Source organism: Salvia miltiorrhiza, unplaced genomic scaffold, assembly GCF_028751815.1.
Source record: "Salvia miltiorrhiza cultivar Shanhuang (shh) unplaced genomic scaffold, IMPLAD_Smil_shh original_scaffold_266, whole genome shotgun sequence".
Taxonomy (NCBI): Eukaryota; Viridiplantae; Streptophyta; class Magnoliopsida; order Lamiales; family Lamiaceae; genus Salvia; species Salvia miltiorrhiza.
Window position 1 is genome coordinate 73,509 of NW_026651513.1, and position 21,443 is coordinate 94,951.

The window sequence follows — 21,443 nt, forward strand, 5'->3', positions numbered from 1 at the left end:
TGTACTTTTTTTTATCATTTTGATACGTCTCATAAAAGAATGCACATGTTTAAATTAGTTTGTATTGTAAATAAAGTGTGTACTTTTTTACAAATTTTAGAAGTATGCACTTTTTTCCATTTCGGTACATTTCACAAATTATATAATACTCTCTCTATCTTGAAATAATATGCACTTTTTTCATTTTAAGACACTGCTCCACGACAAATTCTTTATTTTTTTTATTTCACTTTCTCAACTTATTCACAATTTTACCACACGTGACTCATCACAAATCCCTTATTTTACATTCTCACTATCTTATCCGTCTCAATTTAGTAGACCACATTTCCTTATTTGGATGTCTCAATTCAATAGGTCATCAATTTCTAAAATAAAAAATCAATACACAAGGAACACTCTCACTCAACTCATTATTTACACCAAATGTCTCTGGAGCCACAAATAATTTTCTGTCTTTTCATATAAAAAAGAATATATCTATTCTCTTTCCTACTTTTTTTTTGACAAGTATACCAACAAAAATATATTTTTACTTTTCTATTTTATTATAAACTGTTCGATTTGTTAATATCTGTGTCCAAGGCCTATGACCTATTGAATTGAGACGAATTAAGTAAAACACTAGTTGTTGGCCCTCCCGCGTCTCTGCATGCGCCATCGCCGCGCCATCGCATCCCCCGCTCCAATTCCTAGCAACCCCTCATCCAAAACTAGCATCATCGCTGCTGTCACCCCCTACCCAATTTTCCCAGTTGCCAGCCCTCACACGATTTTGTGCCGCTGTCGCAACAACAGATCCCCTTCCCCAATTCCCAGCAAGTCCCCAACACCCAACTGCCTCGTCGCCGCCGCGATGTGCCGCCCGCTATAACCCTTCTCTCTCTCTCGATTCTCCTCACCACTGCCACCTCCTGCCTAGGGCTGTAAACAAGCCGAGTGAGCCGAATACTAGCGGGCTCGAGCTCAACTCATTTAAATATTCAGGTGTTCGAACTCGGCTCGAGCTCAATTTGAGCTTTTATCTTGTTGATCGAGCTCGATTCGTCACCCACTTACCAAGCTCGAGCTCGACTCGGGTGATGCTCGATAATGTTGAATTCAAGCTCGAACTCGAGCTCGGCTCGTCAAATGTTCGTATATATGATGTTCGAGCTTGAATTCATTATAAATTTAGGAAAAACTTCTTTAATTAATATGTTGCTCAAGCTCGAGTTCGATTCGTTTAAGGCTCGTGCACTAATTCGATTGAAGGCTCGACTGAAGGTTTGTGAATAGGCGCAAACATGTTGGCGAACAATCAAATTCAAACATATTTGCAAGCTCAACGAGCCGAGTACTGTTAGGCTTGAGCTCGGCTCAATAAAAATCTTCATAAGCTCGAAAACAGGCTCGAGCTCAACTCGTTTACTATTGAATTGAGCTTCGAACGAGCTTTTTTCGAGTCGAATCTTGAATAGCTTGCAAGTAGTTCTGTTCATTTACAGCCCTACTCCTGCCTCCCTGCTACCACCTCCAAAATCGCGAGTATTACACGCTTTTGCAAAAGTGTGTAATTGTGTAAAAACAATTTTCATAAAATCGTGTAATAATCACGAAAATCATGTAATATATAGTGTATTAACACTGCTAAATTTTTTTGCAAATAATAATAATAATAATAATAATAATAATAATAATAATAATAATAATAATAATAAAAGTGTGTAATTGCGAGAAAAAGTGTAACAGTGTAAAATACACTATTACACACTTTTCGCGATTAAAAAGTGTGTAACTGTGTATTTTTACAATGTTACACAAGTAAAATTGTATTTTGAATTTTTGATAATAAATATTACTATTTCCATAATTTTATTCAAATGGCTAGAATTTCCGACAAGTACAACGTTTTGGCTACGTCAAGGTGGTGCCTCATTACATGATGTTAACTAAAAACTAATCTAGTGCTCAAATTTTTGATTGATGAATGATTGATTTTCACACACACTTATAGGATTTATGGTTAAAAATACTAGTATACGATTAATTATACTCATTTATGTGAGCTGTAAAGTATATATATGTGTGATGAATTGCACGGGGTCCTAAAATAAAAATAAAACAAATTAATTAGTCTGTCATAGAAAAGTAAGAAAAATATGAAAGGATGATGAGCCCCAGGACTAGGGAAATGATGAGCGTATATTCAGCGTGACCTCTAACATTCCTTAATTCCCTCTCTCCCTCTCATCTCCATTGTATTTATAGTTGGCGCGGATGGTGACTTGTAGCTTCCCACACCCCGTTGGATATTTTTGGCAGATCTGAGATCGACGTCATGGCGGAGGCATCGCGCGAGGAGAACGTTTACATGGCGAAGCTGGCGGAGCAGGCCGAGAGGTACGAGGAGATGGTGGAGTTCATGGAGAAGGTGTCCGGATCGCTGCCGGAGAAGGAGGAGCTGAGCGTGGAGGAGCGGAACCTGCTGTCGGTGGCGTACAAGAACGTGATCGGGGCGAGGCGGGCGTCGTGGCGGATCATCTCCTCCATAGAGCAGAAGGAGGAGTCCAAGGGAAACGAGGACCACGTGGCCACCATCAAGAGCTACCGCTCCAAGATCGAGAAGGAGCTCTGCAACATCTGCGACGGCATCCTCAAGATGCTCGACGACCGCCTCGTGCCTTCCGCCTCCTCCGGCGACTCCAAGGTCTTCTACCTCAAGATGAAGGGAGACTACCACAGGTACTTGGCTGAGTTCAAGACCGGCGCTGAAAGGAAAGAGGCCGCTGAGAGCACTCTCTCTGCTTACAAGGCTGCTCAGGTCATTATATTTCTTATCCAATTAATTACATTTATACATTTTCAAGATGAGAAAATGAATTTTGATTGTGCCGCAGGACATTGCTAACACCGAGCTGGCCCCCACGCATCCAATCCGACTTGGATTGGCTCTCAACTTCTCTGTTTTCTACTACGAGATTCTCAACTCCCCAGACCGCGCTTGTAGTCTTGCAAAACAAGTACGTACATATATCAATACATGACTAATTAAGGCCTTTTATTTTGTTTAATCAAAGCATATATGAATTCAGCTCCATGCATGGTTGCCTTGTTCATCAGGCCTTTGATGAAGCGATTGCTGAGTTGGATACCTTAGGCGAGGAGTCCTACAAAGACAGCACCTTGATCATGCAGCTCCTTCGCGACAACCTCACTTTATGGACCTCCGACGTGCAGGTCTGACTTTCACTAACTGAGGGTGTTTGAATAATTCAGCTTAATTATAAGCTAGACACAAAATTGAAAAGAAATGAGAATGAAAGAGTATATGTTGGAACTACTAATTAGGGTTATTTTTGTAAACTAATTATTGCCTATAAGATTATGAAAAAAATACTTGGGGTTGAGGAACTTATTTTGTAGAGAACTTATAAGTTGTTGGAGATTATTCCCACATGTTGTAAGGTGTTTAGGAACTTATTTTGCCAAACATTTTTCAAGAACTTATAAGCTCAACCAAACACCATGTATGCCTTAGCTAGATGGAATTTTAACTGTGGTGGTTTGGAGTTGGGTGCAGGAGGAAGGAGCTGATGAGATAAAGGAAGCCCCCAAAGCTGAAGAAGGACAGCAGCAGTGAGGAGCTCCTACTAAATTAAGTGTCGATCACCATTGGAGGTTGATATGATCACTAGTTTGTTTGGTGTTATTTCATTATTATTGTACAACTTTAAATTTCCGTTTTAGCTGCTGTTTCTGGTTTGTAGGAGTCATTTAGTTTCTTGGCTATGCCAAGTTATATATAAACTTCTCATGAAGTATCTCATAACTGCAACTGTTTTTTTTCTAATGATGAACTTCGAAGAGAGGGTACTGGGAGTCCTTCCTGCAGTGGCTATAGCTTTTTCGTCTTTTTTTTATTTATTTTATTTTACTTCTTGCATGTTTAATTATGAGTGTGCTAATTTAATTAGAAAGGACAAAAAGAACCATATAGAAATCAATAGTTGGCATGTTTTAATCCTGTTCGATGAACGACATATCTGATGGTAAATTATATCGGTTGACGTGTTGTATTATCCTCACTAATAGTAATATTTCAAAAACAATTTAAAACAGCTAGCTAGTACTCTTTCCGTCCCAAACGAAATGTCCTGTTTTTCTTTTTGGACTGTCCCAAATGAAATGTCATGTTTCCTTTTTTGGCAATACACTCTCTCTTTATACTTAATATTTAAATAATTTTCACCAACTCACTTTATCTACTTTATACACATTTCTTAATCTCCGTGCCGAAAAGAAATGGGACATTTCGTTTAGGACGGAGGGAGTACTAATTATTAATGGAGTTTATCATAGACATGCATTATCCTTTCAAAAACAAAAAAGTTTATGTGATATTTTTTTTTGATAAATTAATAATATTAAATAAATAGATTTAAAAATAGGGTAATAGGGAAAAGTTTCGGGACATTAATTTTTATTGAAATTGTAGAATTTAAAACTAGAAGGAGAAACATTATTTTTTCAAAAATAATAAAGTTTCGGTTTCAAAAAAAAAAATAATAATAAAGTTTCGTGACATTAATTTTTATTGAAAGGTGTCATAACTCATAAGTAAATTATACACCTAATCATCCGTATCCAAAATTAGAATGGAAAATAAAAATGAATTTATTTTTGTGAATATTTCGAAAATGAAATTTATAAAATTTTATTGTGATGGAGTATATAAATGATTGATTCTTTATTCAAATTTGTGACTTATCCTCTTGCAAAATCACTCGCTCTCTATCTTATATCGGTAAGCTCCTGCCAGAAGAAGAAGATGGCCTAAAGTCGGATATCTGCTCCGTAATCCGCCGGCGCCGATTGAGGGATCTACTCTCTTGTGTTTCTCTTTTTCCTTTACCCTTCTTACTCTGCTTGGATTGTGAGTTCCTTTTGAATCTATTTCTTTCCCTTTTTTTTCTTTTTTTTTTTTCAGTTACATGAGTCTTATCGTTGTTTATCAAATGCTTTGCGTTCAAAATTGAGGCTATTCTACTTCTCATTGAAGCTGAATAATTTTGATATTTTTATTGAATTTTCGAAATGTATGGCTTGCTACATGCTAACGCAGTCTTACTAAGCCCACCCATGCTTACATTGGTTTCATTTGCTGCTTTATGAGTGAGAGATTAAGCCGTGAAATTCGTTTTGTTCATGTTCAATGGATGGTATATTTGCTGGTTAAGATGATCTTGATTCTTCGAATAATTCATCATATCGTAGAGCTTTTCCATTAGTACTCTGAATTAATGTTACTCGAGTTTTTATCTTTTATTTTCAATTTTTATTTTGTACTTATAGGAACTCAAAGCACAATTATGTGCATATACTCCTAAAAGTTGTGGAAGTTCCTGCCTGTTATGGTACTATGAGGGTGTTCATGGGCTGATGCAAAAAAAAGGTTCTTGATAGGGGTTGTATCTTTTAAATTTTGATTTTGAAATTTTCAAAAGACAATTTTCCTAGGATTCGGTTTGATGATAGGGGCTTTTTTGCACAAAAATTCGCTAAAAAAACCAATAATTTGACGATTTTGTAAGAATTAAAGAAAAGCTTGCATGGTGGGGACTTAAGTCCTCCCTCACCTCTTATTAATACACCCATGAGGGTGTTTGGCTAAGTTCATTTTAAAGAGCTTATAAATTGTCAAAGTGTTTGGATGAATGAGCTCATAAGCTAGTGAGATAATTGTGAGCTAAAGAGAGAAAATCCTAATTATAGAGAGAAAACTGAATAGAGATGAAATTGGAAGGGTATATAATGGAAATAACAAACTACATTAGGATTGTTGCTTATATGATTATGATAAAATAAGTTGGTGTTGGAGAACTTATTTTTTGGATAGTTTATAAGTTGTTGGAGCTTATTTTTACAGTTTATAAGATGTTTAGGGGCTTATTGTACCAAACACTTCTCAAGAACTTAGCTTATAAGTTGTTTGAAAGAGGTTATAAGCTCAGCCAAACACCCCTTCTATTGTGTTTCATTTGTTGTCACATTAGATTCTTTAGGTCACTTTTTACACTAGATTTGGACGGTGTTTGGCTAAGTTTATTTTACACAGCTTATAAGCTCCAACATCTTATAAAATATTTACATGTCTCAACAAGAGCTTATAAGTTATTAAAGTATTTGGATAATTGAAATTATAATTTATAGAGAGATTTGTGAGAGGACAGATAAAATGAGAAGAGTATATGTTGAAAATAACAGTAAGATGATTTTGGTAACTTATTCTTTAAGCTTATTTTTCCAAACAATGTTATGCTCAACCAAACACCCTTTTGATAATACTCTTCAATTCGATACTCCTTCCTATTCAAAATATATGTCATTCTAGCCTTGCGCACACAAATTAGAGAAATTCTATTTTGCAAAGGTTATCCCTAATAAATTATGAATTTGTAATTAATGAAGAGTGCAGAATGTGAGTTTAGAGGTGAGCTACTGCCTACTAGGGGTAAATAATGGATTCAAGAGAGGAACAAAACTAGAATGACATTTATTTTGAAAAATTGAAAATGTCCAAAATGACATTTATTTTGTATAGTGAGGAGTAATACACATTACCATGAGTATGGTCTTGATTAAGTATTGATGTGGTTTGATTGTTTGTCATTTCTTTTTGCTGGACTCTGACGAAAAAACATAAATAAGATCGTAAAAGCTAATCACTAAATCTGCTGAATGTTTATTTTTCTTCGAGTTTTCTTGAGCATGAGAATGAATGACAATAGAGAAAGTAGATAAGCAATTAGGTGGGTGCTACTGCAACATAATACTGATATGTATCTCATTCTGATGATCAGCAGCACAAATTTGATCGCCCTCATGGTAACTATCACCACAACAAGCACCAGAAACCCATGTCCGATCCCCCGAATTTGCTTCCATCACATAGTCCATTCAGCCAGATTGGCTCAGTTTCCTTCATTAGCAGCAGCAGCTCTGGTTGTAAAATGCAGTAAAAATGGCAGCCCAGCTAGCGATGAAGGCAGTTTGAAGGACATCTTGTCCGGTATAGTGGATGAGAGAGTTGAGCAACTTTTGAACAAAGAGGAGAACAAGGCTCTTTTACAAGGATTGGAACAAGCCTCATCCAGAGTTGAAATCGCCAAGAGACAGCTCGCCGAGATTCAAAAGCAAGAAGCAGAGGCCATGATCATGAGGGAATATATTGATCAGCTTGAATCAAAGGCATCTGAGGTATCATCATTTTATAGTTAGGAAAATTTGTAGTGCTGTCATTATTGATTGCTGAAGAAATGACTGTAGTGAAAGAGTAGCATCACCAATTCATACTTTGAGCAAATTACATAATAGACTTGATTGTGGTCTAGTGGTTATTCATCGTATATAAGTCCAGGTAATGAATCAGGGGCTTGGATGGTTAATAACTGAAAGAATAATATAGCAAATTGAACTACATGTTAAATTGAGTGTTAATGAAAAATATGGTTAATTCACAACTAAGGAGTTTTGTGGTTGTGAATTATTATAATAATAATGGTATAATTGTAAGAGTAGCCATCTTTTTATCTTTTTTATTCTAGTGGCTATTTTTTATGTTTACAATAGCAAAATGGATATTTTATTAGTTCACTCTTTTCTAAAAGGGATACCTCGACTACTTTGGAAATCATGCATTTAAACGTTCATGTTCCTAGAGTTAGCACATGCCTTGTTGTTGATAGTAGCAACTGCATACTTCTAAAGTTAGCTATTATGTATACTATATACTGAAGGATGCTTATTGGTTTTGTAATTGAAGATTGCTGAATGCCAGAAAGAAATCTCAGAAGCAAGAGCTATGGTGGAAGAAGCAGAGCTATCATTGAACGGCGCTGGCGGCTATGCTTCGAAAGAGATGGAAACCGGAATCTCAAACAATGACAAGGAGAGATTGCAGTCTGTTAGAGCTGCGTCAGTATCTGCTGTCATCGGCACTCTTGCAGAACTTCCTATCTCCTTATCCCGGGTTTCGAGCAATTCCCAACTGATACTTCCTCTGGCTATCACCTTTGTTAGCTGTGCGTTATTTGGAGTAACTTTCCGCTATGCAATCAGAAGAGACTTGGATAATTTTCAGCTAAAAGCAGGGACATCTGCAGCATTTGGCTTTGTAAAAGGTACTGGTAAAAAACTTACCTCTTACCCTAAATATGCTGCTGCTAAGTGATGCTTATACGAAAATAAGACTGTTTAATGAGAATTTCTTTTCATAGAATTATATTCTGCATTATTCTTAAATTATAGCCCGAGAATTAACCCCATAGGACTTTTTAGCCCAAATTTAAAAATATTACAAATATAGTCACATAATAGCCCGAGTCACAGGTAACTTGAGAAAGTTTTTGTTGGTTTTTCGGTACTTAAAAAACATTTTAGGTTGTTTGTAGGCGGTTCACTGGTGTAATGCATGTTTTTGAAGGCACGTCAGCTAAAGTTGGCTTTAGACTCTTTTTTTTTTTGGAATTAAGTTGGCTTTAGACTATTACAGTATTTAAGAATAAGCCTTATATTTTTTGAACAAACAGATGGTTGGAGAACACAATTATATTCTTTTTACTCATTATTATGTTTCCTGATGCAGGGCTAGCAATGCTAGAAAGTGGAGCGCCGTTGGAGTTGGACGCCAGCAGCATTGTGTCCCATGCTTTTGATGGTGCGGTCTATGTTTCTGAAAGTCTTTTGATTTTTCTGTTCGCTGGTGTTGCGCTAGATTTTTGCATAAAGTTGAGAATCCTTAGTCCATTTCCAATTGAGAGAACATAACCAACATAGATATCGTGTTATGAGATATTTTTTACCTTGATACTATCTTTTTATCAGATATTTTCACGTTCAATTTTTTGCGCCCATCTCTTATATATTCTCTATTTATATGTGATATTATATAAATATTAAATTATTGCCCACCAAAAAGAATTCTTTCGTGCGGATGTTCATACAGTACGGATCACTCATATACCCTAAAGGTGCATTCTCTTTGGTTGTAAATTTATCATGAGAAAAGGAAGGATAAATAAAATTTCACTATTTAAATCATTCCTTTCTTTTCCCACATATCCTACTTGACCCTTACTCATTTCTCATTTTCATTTTCATTTGTAGTGTAAATGAGAAATGAGTAAGGGAGAAATTAGTAAGGGTCAAGTAGGATATGTGGGAAAAGAAAGGAATGATTTAAATGGTGAAATTTTGTTTATCCTTCATTTTCCCATGATAAATTTACAACCAAAGAGAACGCACCCTAATAGGACATTTGTAAGTGTTTTATTCTAATATGACACTTATAAGTGGACTATTAGAGTATGTAAGTAGTCTACACTGTGTGAACGATCGCACATAGGGGTGTGAACCTGCCACCAGTTGGTTCGGCATCGATCGGTCAATTTTGAAAATATAAACCGACGGAAAACTAAATCATTGAGATGTCGGTTTTTGGTCGATCGGATTGAATTGGCTGCATCTTGTGTGCATACTTCGACTTGAAAAAAGGAGCGGCAGGGGGAGGAGGAAGGCGCGGCAGCGTAAGGGAGCAACGGTGCGGCTAGAGGGCAGAGCGTGGCCGGCGGCGACGTGGGGTAGAGCACGGGCGGAGGGAGGCTGGCCGGCAGAGGGATTGAGACTTGAGAGGGCATTTTTTTAGAGTAGATGATAGCAAACTCAAATATGCTGGAAGATTTGGAGGAATCTACTTGTGTTGAGATTGAGATAATAATTTGAGGCAAAAATAATATCGTCAGGATAGAAGGGAGTAGTCTGAACTGAAAAGGGTTGGGGGGGGGGAATGGGATTTTCTAATTTACACATATTCAGTCGAAAATCGAACACAATTCCCTAAAATCAAATAGACTGTAAAAATAAAAAAAAAATTAAAAAAAAAATTGAACTGACCGACAACTATTTCAAAATCGATCGAAAACCAATCGATGTGATTCATTTCGATCGATTTAATTCATAGGATTGTATAAAATAAATAGAGACAAAGATAAAAGTGAATTAAAATTGATTAATATGGCATCACTTACTTTTACTTTTATACTTTATATTTTAAAATAATATAAAAAATAAATATCCTTTGATTTTTTATTTTATTTTTTTCAAAGAGAATCAATAATATAATATAGCATATTTTTGGAATATGGTGGAAGAGGACTATTGTTGTTCAAAATAGGACTATTGTTGTGGAATAAATAATCAGCGTTGCCCATACATGACCGATCAGCTCCGAAAATAGGACTATTGTTGTGAGGCTTGGGCCCAGCTGATTAACACTTAAATGAATGGGCCTTTAAAACTAGAATTTATTTGTAAAATATAAATAGCATCTTTATTTGTAAATGGAAGATCTCTTTTCAATTCATTCTGTTTGGATCAGCAGAAAATTTGTAAATATAAGCTCTCTAAAAATATAGTGAAAAACTCCGACAATCTCCCGTAGATGTAGATCATTCGATCGAACTACGTAAAATCCTCTCATTCTTTATCGTTTTATTTAGGGTGTTAATTCTTGTTTCACCAGATACCAACTCAATTATCATATTTATAAGGGTTAATTAAGGTGCAGATAGACCCCTATAATATAGGCCATTATAGTGTATTGCTCTCCATAGTCACTATGTGTGCAAATAGGCCCTTAAAGTCCGAAAAATTGATCAATTAAGCCCGTTTGACTAATCGCTGTTAGTCAAAAAAAAAATTACCCCCAAATTTCTTTCTTCTTCCAATTTCTACCCCAATTCCAATTCATCCACTACCAACATTTGCCTCGGCGCCGTCGGTCACCTCTCCCTCAATCTGGCGCCGCCATCGTCGCCGTCGCTAGGGGTGTCTATTCGGGGCGGGTCGGGTACCCTACCCGATTTTAGCGGGTACCCGACCCCGATTTTGAAGCCAAGACGAAACCCGATCCCGACCCGCTGCATTCTGTCTGGTACCCTAATACCTGATGCGGGTACCCGACCCCGGATATTAGGGTACCCGCCTACCCGATTTTTTTTGCAATTTTTCCTATTGTTTTTTTTTTTTCAATTTTCTACCATTGTTGTAATTTGTATAGTGGAAACATGAAAGGATTAAATGAACATGACATATTGACACTAAGAAGGAAGAAGAGGCTGAAGAAAGCAGGCTGAGAACTGAAGAACTATGAAAAAAATTAAAAACTTACCTTCAGAATCAGATCGCCGGACGTTGGAAACATGTGTGCGTGTGTCGACGCCGGAGTTGGAGCGCGGCAAATCCGAATCTAGTCCGCCCTATTTAGGGGCAAAACAGTTCTAAAACGTAAAAAATGACCAGATTTTGTGTTTTGTCAATTAGTGATAAATATTGTGTAGCCTTCTTCAAAAATATTATATATAATTACTTACTGAAAATATCTCTTAATTTTTATGGTTGTCGGGGTAGGGTATACTAGTTCAACAAATAATTTGAGAGTGTGTTTGTGTTGGTTTTGCGATAGATGATTAATGTTTAAAGGTGCGATCTTTAATTTTTTTTATTCAATTATGTTATTTATATATATAAAAAAAAAATACAATTTGGATTGTGTAAGCGTGGTTGACCATGCCACGTGCACGCGTTGTTACCACGCTGAAGCAAAGAATCTGCACCCGGGAAATTCCCCCACCCCCAACCTCCCCCGCAACAAAATTGGGAAGGAAATTTAACGCGCGATCACCGGTGGCATAAATAATAGGAATGCTCCACATATCTGAATTCGAATATCCACTTCCTTCTAAACGCTGTTCCAATGGAGTCCGCGCCGTGTAACACTAATGGAGAATTACGGTCGGTTGCTGCCGCGAAAGATCGCCGGACAGATGCGCTCGGCGACCTGCGCGTTATCCCCGACGAAATCTTATGTGCTATCTTGACTAGGCTTACGCCGCACGATGTTGCTCGCCTCTCCTGCGTCAGCAGGTAATTCTTATCCTCCTTCCGATTGCTCTGAAATTATGGAATTGATGGCGTATGGCGGCAACAGTTGTGCTGGCTAAATCAAATAACTGTGCCTAAATGCTTATTCTCTTTGTTTGAGTGCAAATTGATCAAAATTCTGCTGCAGTTTGGTATGAAAGATTCGTTCTTCTAATACAACCGTGCCTTATCCACAATCAAGAGTTGACCTGATTGACAAATTCACATTTTTTATGGTTTAGTTATCAGATTAGACTAATACATGACATTCAGTAGCGTTGTCTTGGGAGAAAGCAAAGCGGCAAGAATATTAGTTCGGATGTAAATAATTAAATCTACGATGCCATGGTTCAGATTGCAAACATCACTGACATTTGCTATGTGCTTGAGAAGTGTTTTCTTGTTATACACGGTTTAGACATTCTGATTTGCCTATAAATGTTTCAAGGTCATTGGAAAAGCCAACTTTCATAGCTATGGAATGGGGAAATATCTCGTACCAAGATAAAGTTGGATGGGCCACATTTCTTTATTTTGTTGTTGCTTAGTAGGTTGAACTGTTGCTTAGTAGGTTGAACTTTCTGGAATGACACCTTACATTGATATCATTCTGGTATTGTATTAAATAAAATGATGTTTTGTAGATACTTAGATCTCCTTTGATGCTATACGTGGTTGGAGTTGATGCTTGTGTACCAAAGAAAGAAAGAAGTGTAGAAAATGAAATTGAGTTCAGTTTTCTACTTTATATATCACGATAGTTACTTGAAGGATTGTTATGCTAAATACAGTTCTCTGTCATTCATATACAGTCCAACTGCATTCTTATTAGTTGGCTAGACCTATGTTTGTTCATTTACCACTGGTTGAGTCTAACTGGAGCTGTAAAAATCTGATGGTCTGTGCTATGTTAGCTTCGTACTGCCTGCCTTTGTCTGGTTCATTTCTTTTAATTTAGTTGTTGAATGTAGCGTGATGTACATACTGTGCAATGAGGAGCCTCTCTGGATGAGCCTGTGCCTTGGCATTGTAAATCGTCCGATTGAGTACAAAGGCTCATGGAAGAAAACAGCCTTGGATCAGTATGTTTCTTTGACCTCCTTTCTCTCTCTGAAGATTTTTTTATTAGATTTAGATATTTGTTAAACCTGACATATTGATCGAATTTCATGTTCGATGGTGATTATAGACTAGATTTTCTACACAAATATATTGAAGCTTCCAGAAGAACATTGCAATTTGACGGTATCTAATTTCTGCATGGAGTTCTTTTTGAGTTTGGCATTCTTCAAGGATTCTTCCCTGCATTTCTTACTTGGATATTTGTATCACCTGACGCAGGATTCAGTTCGTTGTTTCTCTATAGAAGACTGTACAGATGCCATACTTCATTAAATGGATTCTCTTTTGATGATGGTAATGTGGAGAGAAAGGAGAACATCCCCTTCGAAGAGTTTCTTATGGAGTATGATTGTCAAAAACCGGTATATCATCAACATATAATATCACAATAGCAATGAAACTGAATAAATCTACTTACTTCATAAGCCCCAGCGTTGCCTGTCCTTTTGACTAAACTCATGGTTTTCATATGAGACTAATGAAAACTTAAAGTGTCTACGCAACGCAGAAAGTTACTGAGATTTAGTAGTTTTTTCATTATAATTTTAAGAGAACTGTACTTTAAGGAAAAATAGCCTAGCAGTTTTATATAAACGGAACTTTGATTTGACACGTTAGAAGGAATTAGGAGCTATAATATGGGACATATGGTATGGCTTAATATTTGTTTTGCTACTTTTGAAAACAAAACTTATCTTTAATATTTTATGAATCATGGTAAATTGTGGAATAAACAACTTGCCTTGTACCATCGTGTTGGTTTGGTTTGGCTAATCTGTTGGCTGATTAATGATTTTGCCAAAACATAGCTTTTTGTATGTGCTGATATAATTACTAGTTTTGTGACAGGTTATGATAAGTGGATTGGCTGATCATTGGCCAGCAAGAAAGTCATGGACAAGTGAAGAACTTTTAATGAAGTATCCAGAAACAAAGTTCAGAATATCACAGAGAAGTTCAAAGAAAGTCAGTATGAAATTTAAGGATTATGTTTCTTACACGCAAATCCAACATGATGAGGATCCTCTTTACATTTTTGATGATAAGGTATTTTCGATGCTTGTGTTTGTCAATTTGAATTTCTGAATTTGGTATACCGTATTAGTATAACTGATATAAACATAATACTTATTGCAGTTTGGGGAAGTCGCACCAGATTTGTTAAAGGATTATAGTGTGCCACATATATTTCAAGAAGATTACTTTGATGTGCTGGATACTGATCAGCGACCACCTTACAGATGGCTTATTATTGGGCCTGAAAGATCTGGGGCCTCTTGGCATGTTGATCCAGGTCTGACTAGCGCATGGAATACCCTCCTCTGTGGTCGAAAAAGGTCAGAATTTGTGTAATGCCAAATTCCATGATTCAAATAATAATATACTAGTATATATATATATATTAGGTTCTATTGAGAAGCTGGAAATGAGATTAATGAACATATCAATAAATTCTTTGAACATATCAATATAACTTATGAACATACGAATCTATTTAATTTGTTAAAAAACACGCCACCGCCAGGGATCGAACCCCATATCAAACGCGCGTTCATAAAAATTAATTGACATGTTCATCAAAATGTACTAACTTGTTCACACCTTTTAGATTGCTTCTCAGCTTCTCAACACATTTGAGCTTCTCAATTGAACCTTTCTCTCTCTCTCTCTCTCTCTCTATATATATATATATATATATATATATATATATATATATATATATATATATAGGGTTAGGTTCTAGTGAGATTGCAATTTTTCGTGAGATGTGAGACTAGTGAATAAGCCAGTATATAGTGATGAATAAGGCAGACTAGGCAGTATATAGTGTTGAATAACGATATTCAAAAAATTAGTAAAATTTTCGCTCCCTCTAGGATTTGAACCCATGTAAAATTTTTCCCCCTCCAGATAAATATCAGCCATAGGATACATTAAATCAATAGCTACAAATCAATCTAAGATCTCACCATATATGAGGGATCTCATTGAAACCATTCCCTATATATATATATATATATATATATATATATATATATATAGAGAGAGAGAGAGAGAGAGAGAGAGAGAGAGAGAGAGAGGATCCGGTGAGAATGCTATCTTTCGTGAGAATGAGAATTGATATGAACTGCCCAGGGTCATCTAAGTTCTGTTGTATATGCTAAAATGAACAGATAAACTGACTTTAATTCTCATTTTGGGTGATGAGAGGTGGCAAGATTTGGAACTGAAACAAAAACATTTGTCCCTTAAACTGACTGGATTGACTATGGGACTCAGAATATTGACCATATTCTCAAAGTCTTTTGGGGACAGATGATGCAAATAATTCATTACTTGGAACCTCATGCAGAATTAACTAAGAACATTCCCCATTTCCTAAGCTCTTTTACACCTTAAAAACCTAATTTGACATCGCGGAAAATGTTACATAATATTTCCGCTATGAAGTTGATGATAATGGCCCTTATGATATTGATTTAGTTATTAATGATTATTATGCTCATGGCATGCATCGGACAGGATAACTTTCCATTAGTATATACTAGTCCCATTATCTCTAGAAATATGTCATTGACTAAATCCATCATTGCTGTTTTCTTTTGAAGGGATAACCAGCCTGAATTCAGTTTCATTGTCTTTGGTAGATTTAGTTATCCATATAGGTTTGTTTGAATGTATCTATTTAGCTAACCTTGAATTTACACCTGAGTTTAAAAAATAACATAACATTTTCTGCAGGTGGGCATTGTATCCTCCAGGAAGAGTTCCTTTAGGAGTGACAATGCATGTAAATGAGGATGATGGTGATGTCAATATTGAAACTCCATCTTCTTTGCAGGTAGTTCTGTATAAATTTCTGTATCATTTAGTTTTCCTTTAGCCCCCCAACGTTTGATGCAGTTTCTAAGCAATGGTTCCATTAATATGTAATTCCCCTAGTGGTGGCTGGATTTCTATCCCCTGCTTGCTGACAATGACAAGCCGATAGAGTGCACGCAACTTCCTGGAGAGACAATATATGTCCCAAGTGGCTGGTGGCACTGTGTGCTAAATTTGGAGACAACTATTGCAGTCACACAAAATTTTGTTAACTCCAAAAACTTCGAATTTGTGTGTTTGGACATGGCTCCTGGTTACCGTCATAAAGGCATCTGCCGTGCAGGGTTGCTTGCTCTTGATGACAGTAGCTTTGTGGATATTGAAAAGAATTCCCTGTGTATTGAAAATGGTTCAAGCTATTTTGACCTCAATAGGAGAGAGAAGAGGGTAAGGATAGAGGACAAGTGCTCTGAGAATTGTACAAATGACATGTCTATGAGTGATGGGTTTGGTGGTGATTTAGAATACTCTTATGACATAAGTTTCTTGACTATGTTTCTGGATAATGAGAGGGACCATTATAGTTCTCTGTGGAGCTCTGGTAACTGCATAGGACAGCGAGAAATGCGAGATTGGTTATGGAAGCTTTGGGTCCAAAGGCCAGAACTTAGAGACCTAATATGGAAGGTATCGCTTTTTCTCATTCAGTTATTCATTGTTTGATGAGCTGTCTTTTAGGTCACCTTATCTATTGGATTTCGGAGGTTGGTTTCTTGTATGTGGGTTACAAACAATTTTCAAGATTCCGGAACATGAGTAGAAGTAACTTAGTAGTAGTTATTTATCCTAATAATTTTGATAATCTTTGTTTTAATACAATTTAGTCTATCCATTGATTAACCTTAATCAAATTTTGTTTATAGTGGGCCTTTTACAGTTTTCATATTTGGTCATTCAATGAAATTATCATACATTGTTAGCAACAGGATAGCTGGGTTAGATACAGATTTTCTCAACCATATCAGATACTAGTGGTTTATATTACTTTCTTATTTGGCTGGATCCTCTTTTGAACCTAATTATTTTATACCATGCCTCAGGGTGCCTGTCTTGCGCTAAATGCTGGAAAATGGTATGAACGTGTGGGAGCCATTTGCAACTTTCATGAATTCCCAGGACCTTCACTTGATGAGAAACTTCCTGTTGGCACAGGCAGTAATCCTGTAAGCTCTATGCTAACTATTTTGTTGTGGGCCACGAGAAACAGCTGGTTTTTTTATTCCACCTCTTGAGTTTGCTTGATTTTAAAGCAACTTTCCGGAGCGCTATTCTTTGTACTAGTATATCTTTTTCCAGAATAAAATGGTGCTTAAAATGTCTATTTTTAAAATGCCCCTTCTGCCCCTTCCTCACCAAAAAGCAAACAGAGAATTTTGGAAAATGTTTCTATAGGTATATATGTGTAGATGTATTATGCACAATGAGACCACTCCTCATTGTGTAGACTTTCAAATTTGATACATTGCCATGCTTCTTGTACTACTTGTGCTTTTGCTTTGATATGAGAGTTTCAGTGAGTAACATGAGTTGCTAAGAAGCAGGTGCTGTAATTTTCTGATAGGTGTACCTTATTGACGACTATGTGATAAAAATATTTGCTGAAGGAGGGCTGGAAGCTTCTCTTTATTGTTTAGGCACCGAGGTATGATTTCATTTCTTGAAATTTTTTGGCTAACAGTGTGTTTTTGTGTGTATGTTTTTGTCCCCTCCTGGTCCTTGCTCTGAAACCTTTCTTCCTTTTAGCTTGAGTTCTACAGTATAGTACATAAGTCCAACTACTCCTTGAAGAATTACATTCCTTCTGTCTTAGCAAGTGGGATTCTTCTTTCTGAAAATGGGTCATATAGAGTATTGCCCTGGGATGGTAGAGGCATACCTGAGCTGATTGCCAGTTTCACATCAATAAAGCATGAAGAAGGTGATTATCCATTTGGTCTCTGCGCCAAAAAGAATTTTGAATATCAAAATGCTGGAAGGCTGTTGCATGAATCAGGAAATTGTGCTAAACCCTCTTCAGTGTGGCCCTATATTGTGACAAGAAGGTGCAGGGGGAAAATGTTTGCTGAACTGTAAGTGTATATCCTCATATGTATAATTTCGTGCTGCTAAGAGAAAAGCTATGTTATGACAGCAGATGCAACTTTTACAATGTTTAATTTGCAGGAGAGATACACTCTCATCAGAAGATGAACTCAATCTGGCTTGTTTCCTAGGCAAGCAGCTGCATGATCTCCACCTATTACCTGTTCCCCATCAGTCTTGTAATGACTCAGTTCCCATGGTCAGAGAAGATCATATTCAGCCATTATGTTGTAGTGGGTTATCAGAAAATGGTCTGGATAAGATTGGCCATCCAGCTGATTTGGAGTTATTTATAAGCATCCTAAACAGAAAAAGGGAGAATGTTGTGAGACGCTTGGCTGAGTGGTATGAACATCTTCAAGTAATTTATAAATGTATGGCAAGCATGTTGGTTATTTTGCATATTTTTTGTTTGTCATATGCATATTCTTTAAGAGGCGTATTAATATCTCACGCACGCAGGAAGGTTATTATGGGAAGACCATAATGGTTATAGCCTTTTTCTTGTTGTCATATGATATTTTGCTCTCCTCCCTATATCAGCGGGAGCTTATATTGCTAAGATCTTCTGTTTAGTGATGCAGGAATATCTTCATGGAAAAATTAAACCTCAATATGTCGAGTGTCTGCCAAAATTCTTTTCGTCTTTCCCTATCAAATTATATGCAGAAACAAGTTTCATTGTTGTCTGAACTAGGAGATAAGAGAACACTAAATTCTATGTGGATTTGTATCCTTCTTATTAAGAACCAAAGAGGGTAATCGGCTAAGCTCATTTTAGAGATAAGATGTCCATTATCCTGAAATCTCGGGACATCAGTATGTGCTATATGACTCAATTGACAGTCAATTGTAATAAAACTTTTATCTTTTATTTGTCAAGACATGTCCAATGACTCTGAACTCTCAGTTGTGAAAGTCAAACGTATCTCTATCAGGACACTTATTTATATACATCGTCTATGAGATGGAGCCTGCAGAATCATTCGTCTTCTTCTAAATTTCCTTAATGTTTATGATTGAGTGTTATTCCGATGGACAATTTCTTCTTCGCCTATTCCTTGCAGGGGTGATCCGATACCTAGTAAACTGATAGAGAAAGTTGATGACTACATCCCTCGTGACTTACATGTATTATTTGATCAATTGGAGGTGATTCTCATTTACAGTTTCAAAGAAATTTTCCAATCCTTCGCACTTATTATCCTTTCGCAGCTACTGTGGATTGCTGTATATACTTACATTTCTTCTCTTTGTATGCAGCATGAGGCAGAATGCAGATCTTACACCTGGATACACTCTGATGTTATGGACGATAATATTTACATGATGCCTTATTCAGATTCTACATTGGAGAAAAAGCTTTCTGAGCCTTGTGTGGAAGAGGGCACGTATATTAGCAGATCTAACAACAGCAATAATCATAAGCTTTCTTGGGTTCCAAGCTACATCCTTGATTTTAGTAATTTGTCTGCTGGTGAGTTCTTTGCCAAATATTAAAGTGGCTAGCTTGCTTATTTCTTAATCATCTTCTTATTCATCTTTGTCCATCCTTTTTCATTTCTTTGTTTTTTCTAGTAACGTGTAAGCCTGTTCTGCGTATTCTTTTTGTGGCATGATACATTAGTTTAGATTTTGATCATAAACTTACTTTTAGTTGAAATGCAATAAAAAATGCATTAAGGGTATCGGGAAAAAAAATTGATGGTTTGCACTTAATTTATCTATTTAAGATTATAAAATGAATCACCTCAAATGAGAATTTGCAACAAAGAATTGTATAGGATCAATAACAGATCACATGATTACTTAGCGGATTGGAATTGAGTATCTATACTTTTTATTGCTTATCTGAGATTGGAAGGGTCTGGATGAATTTCTTGTATGGTTTAGGAATGTAAAGTGGCTTTTTTAATGACACTTGGATATCTGGTTGATTTTTGTCTCCTTTCCTCTTTATTTGGATCCTTAACTTGGAAAGAGTCATGTCCTACCGACTACCGTATATGTAGAAAAATGTGTCCATTTAAAAAGATCACTAATAGGCTTAAAGAATCAGCAGTCTTGCTTACGTATTGTAGCTACCTTTTGAGAATCAAGAGCTTTCTTGTTCTATTCACACAAGCCTTAGAAAGAAATCACCTTAAACCCGTGGTAGCTAAGTATGGTAGATTACATACTGAGTTTCACAGCTTTATGCCAGATTCTGTAAATTGACACTTTCCTTCTGCAGGCGAACCCATACTTGACCTGATTCCAATATACCTTGATATTTTTCGTGGAGATCCTCATCTCCTGAAACAGTTCCTCACTAGTTATAAGCTTCCATTTAAGAGGAGAAAATCCATGGTGGAGGTGGTAAACAGCAACAGATTGGATCAGCTTTCTTATCGAGCAATGTAAGTTCAATATAATTCTACTGGTTCTTCATGAAGTTCATATATTTAGTATGTCTTGCTATTTCTCACAAATCACAATGGAGAAATTAGAGCAAGAATAATTTTCTGCATGATATCTAAAGGCCTCCATATTACTAAATCAAATAGAGATGACACTGTCTGAGAATCTAGAAGAAGCGGATACACAAAAATAGATAAGTGCTCATTATCTCTGGAAAATTTGTTATCGATAACCTATTTTCTGCATCATCCCTCAAGTTGGAGCTTTAGATATCATTGCCTAAATTTCTAGTTAGATGCTCAAAATTAGGCTGAAGGTTTGCTGAAAGTTAGAGGCAACCACATGATACCAACTTCACACTGGGTATTATAAGATGTTTTAAGGAGCTTATAAGCTCAGCCAAACACCCTCTTGTGGTGTCCATTATTTCATTTGTTTGAACCTTTTGATTTGCAGGTGTTATTGTATTTTGCATGATGACAACGTCTTGGGAGCTATTTTCAGCATCTGGAAAGAATTAAAGTCAGCAACAACATGGGAGGAGGTTGAGGAGACAGTTTGGGGTGATCTCAACAGTTACATTTAGCTTATTGGATATACACCTCATTTAGTAATTGTCCTTGCTCTACCATATCTTTTGTTCTATCTTTTATGAAGATTTTCTGCTTTTCTGATTTATTGATTTTTAATACTAGAATTACAACGTGTAACAACAGTAAGTGTGTAATACCCCAATCCCGATATTGGAATGTGTAATTTAATGAGACGTGCTTCATAGTATTATTACTAACTACAATTGAAAGGACAATATAAATAAGTTGGAATGGTTAACTATAAGCGAAAAAGTAGGCTGCATGCCAGCTTATTTATGTTGGGTTTAGTAGCAAGTATATTTCTAAGGTTTACATGAAAAACAACTAATTTTCTACTGTTATGTTCTTTTTTAACCTGCTCCCTATTGTTCACAAAAGAATAAGCTAGATATCCCAAATGAA

The 21,443-nt window shown here is 36.4% G+C and overlaps 3 protein-coding genes across 5 annotated transcripts; all 3 read left to right on the forward strand.

The window, feature by feature from the left end:
• Positions 1-2,101: 2,101 nt before the first annotated feature.
• Positions 2,102-3,873, forward strand: LOC131003768 (14-3-3-like protein B). The gene is made up of 4 exons (XM_057930317.1): positions 2,102-2,803; positions 2,880-3,002; positions 3,103-3,219; positions 3,563-3,873. The coding sequence occupies exons 1-4, from the start codon at positions 2,321-2,323 to the stop codon at positions 3,620-3,622; spliced, it is 783 nt and encodes a 260-aa protein (XP_057786300.1). The 5' UTR covers positions 2,102-2,320; the 3' UTR covers positions 3,623-3,873.
• A 735-nt stretch (positions 3,874-4,608) lies between these two features.
• On the forward strand, positions 4,609-8,922 carry LOC131003735 (uncharacterized). Of its 2 annotated transcripts, none has more exons than XM_057930276.1 (4): positions 4,609-4,915; positions 6,843-7,239; positions 7,805-8,162; positions 8,627-8,922. In XM_057930276.1, the coding sequence occupies exons 2-4, from the start codon at positions 6,865-6,867 to the stop codon at positions 8,806-8,808; spliced, it is 915 nt and encodes a 304-aa protein (XP_057786259.1). In that variant the 5' UTR covers positions 4,609-4,915; positions 6,843-6,864; the 3' UTR covers positions 8,809-8,922. The 2 variants fall into 2 exon arrangements, with proteins under 2 accessions (XP_057786259.1, XP_057786260.1); XM_057930277.1 differs by having other exon boundaries at positions 4,723-4,915; positions 6,846-7,239.
• Positions 8,923-11,594: 2,672 nt separating this feature from the next.
• Positions 11,595-21,212, forward strand: LOC131003736 (lysine-specific demethylase JMJ21). 2 transcript variants are annotated; one of them, XM_057930278.1, is made up of 16 exons: positions 11,595-11,964; positions 12,933-13,043; positions 13,151-13,206; positions 13,303-13,445; positions 13,933-14,130; positions 14,221-14,420; positions 15,826-15,925; positions 16,027-16,593; positions 17,007-17,129; positions 17,528-17,608; positions 17,710-18,035; positions 18,130-18,393; positions 19,116-19,200; positions 19,312-19,525; positions 20,282-20,447; positions 20,905-21,212. In XM_057930278.1, the coding sequence occupies exons 1-16, from the start codon at positions 11,795-11,797 to the stop codon at positions 21,032-21,034; spliced, it is 2,934 nt and encodes a 977-aa protein (XP_057786261.1). In that variant the 5' UTR covers positions 11,595-11,794; the 3' UTR covers positions 21,035-21,212. The 2 variants fall into 2 exon arrangements, 1 of the variants encoding a protein (XP_057786261.1); XR_009094781.1 differs by lacking the exons at positions 20,282-20,447; positions 20,905-21,212 and having other exon boundaries at positions 18,130-18,422; positions 19,312-19,450.
• Positions 21,213-21,443: the final 231 nt, after the last annotated feature.

Excerpts from the sequence above, each read along its gene's own strand:
- LOC131003735 (XM_057930276.1), top strand. The coding sequence starts at position 6,865 with ATGGTAACTATCACCACAACAAGCACCAGAAACCCATGTCCGATCCCC. Across the intron at positions 7,240-7,804 it reads TTGAATCAAAGGCATCTGAG|ATTGCTGAATGCCAGAAAGA; the intron begins GTATCATCATTT and ends TTGTAATTGAAG. Across the intron at positions 8,163-8,626 it reads AGCATTTGGCTTTGTAAAAG|GGCTAGCAATGCTAGAAAGT; the intron begins GTACTGGTAAAA and ends TTCCTGATGCAG.
- LOC131003736 (XM_057930278.1), top strand. The coding sequence starts at position 11,795 with ATGGAGTCCGCGCCGTGTAACACTAATGGAGAATTACGGTCGGTTGCT. Across the intron at positions 11,965-12,932 it reads CGCCTCTCCTGCGTCAGCAG|CGTGATGTACATACTGTGCA; the intron begins GTAATTCTTATC and ends TGTTGAATGTAG. Across the intron at positions 19,526-20,281 it reads TTTTAGTAATTTGTCTGCTG|GCGAACCCATACTTGACCTG; the intron begins GTGAGTTCTTTG and ends TTCCTTCTGCAG.
- LOC131003768 (XM_057930317.1), top strand. The coding sequence starts at position 2,321 with ATGGCGGAGGCATCGCGCGAGGAGAACGTTTACATGGCGAAGCTGGCG. Across the intron at positions 3,003-3,102 it reads CTTGTAGTCTTGCAAAACAA|GCCTTTGATGAAGCGATTGC; the intron begins GTACGTACATAT and ends CTTGTTCATCAG. Across the intron at positions 3,220-3,562 it reads TATGGACCTCCGACGTGCAG|GAGGAAGGAGCTGATGAGAT; the intron begins GTCTGACTTTCA and ends AGTTGGGTGCAG.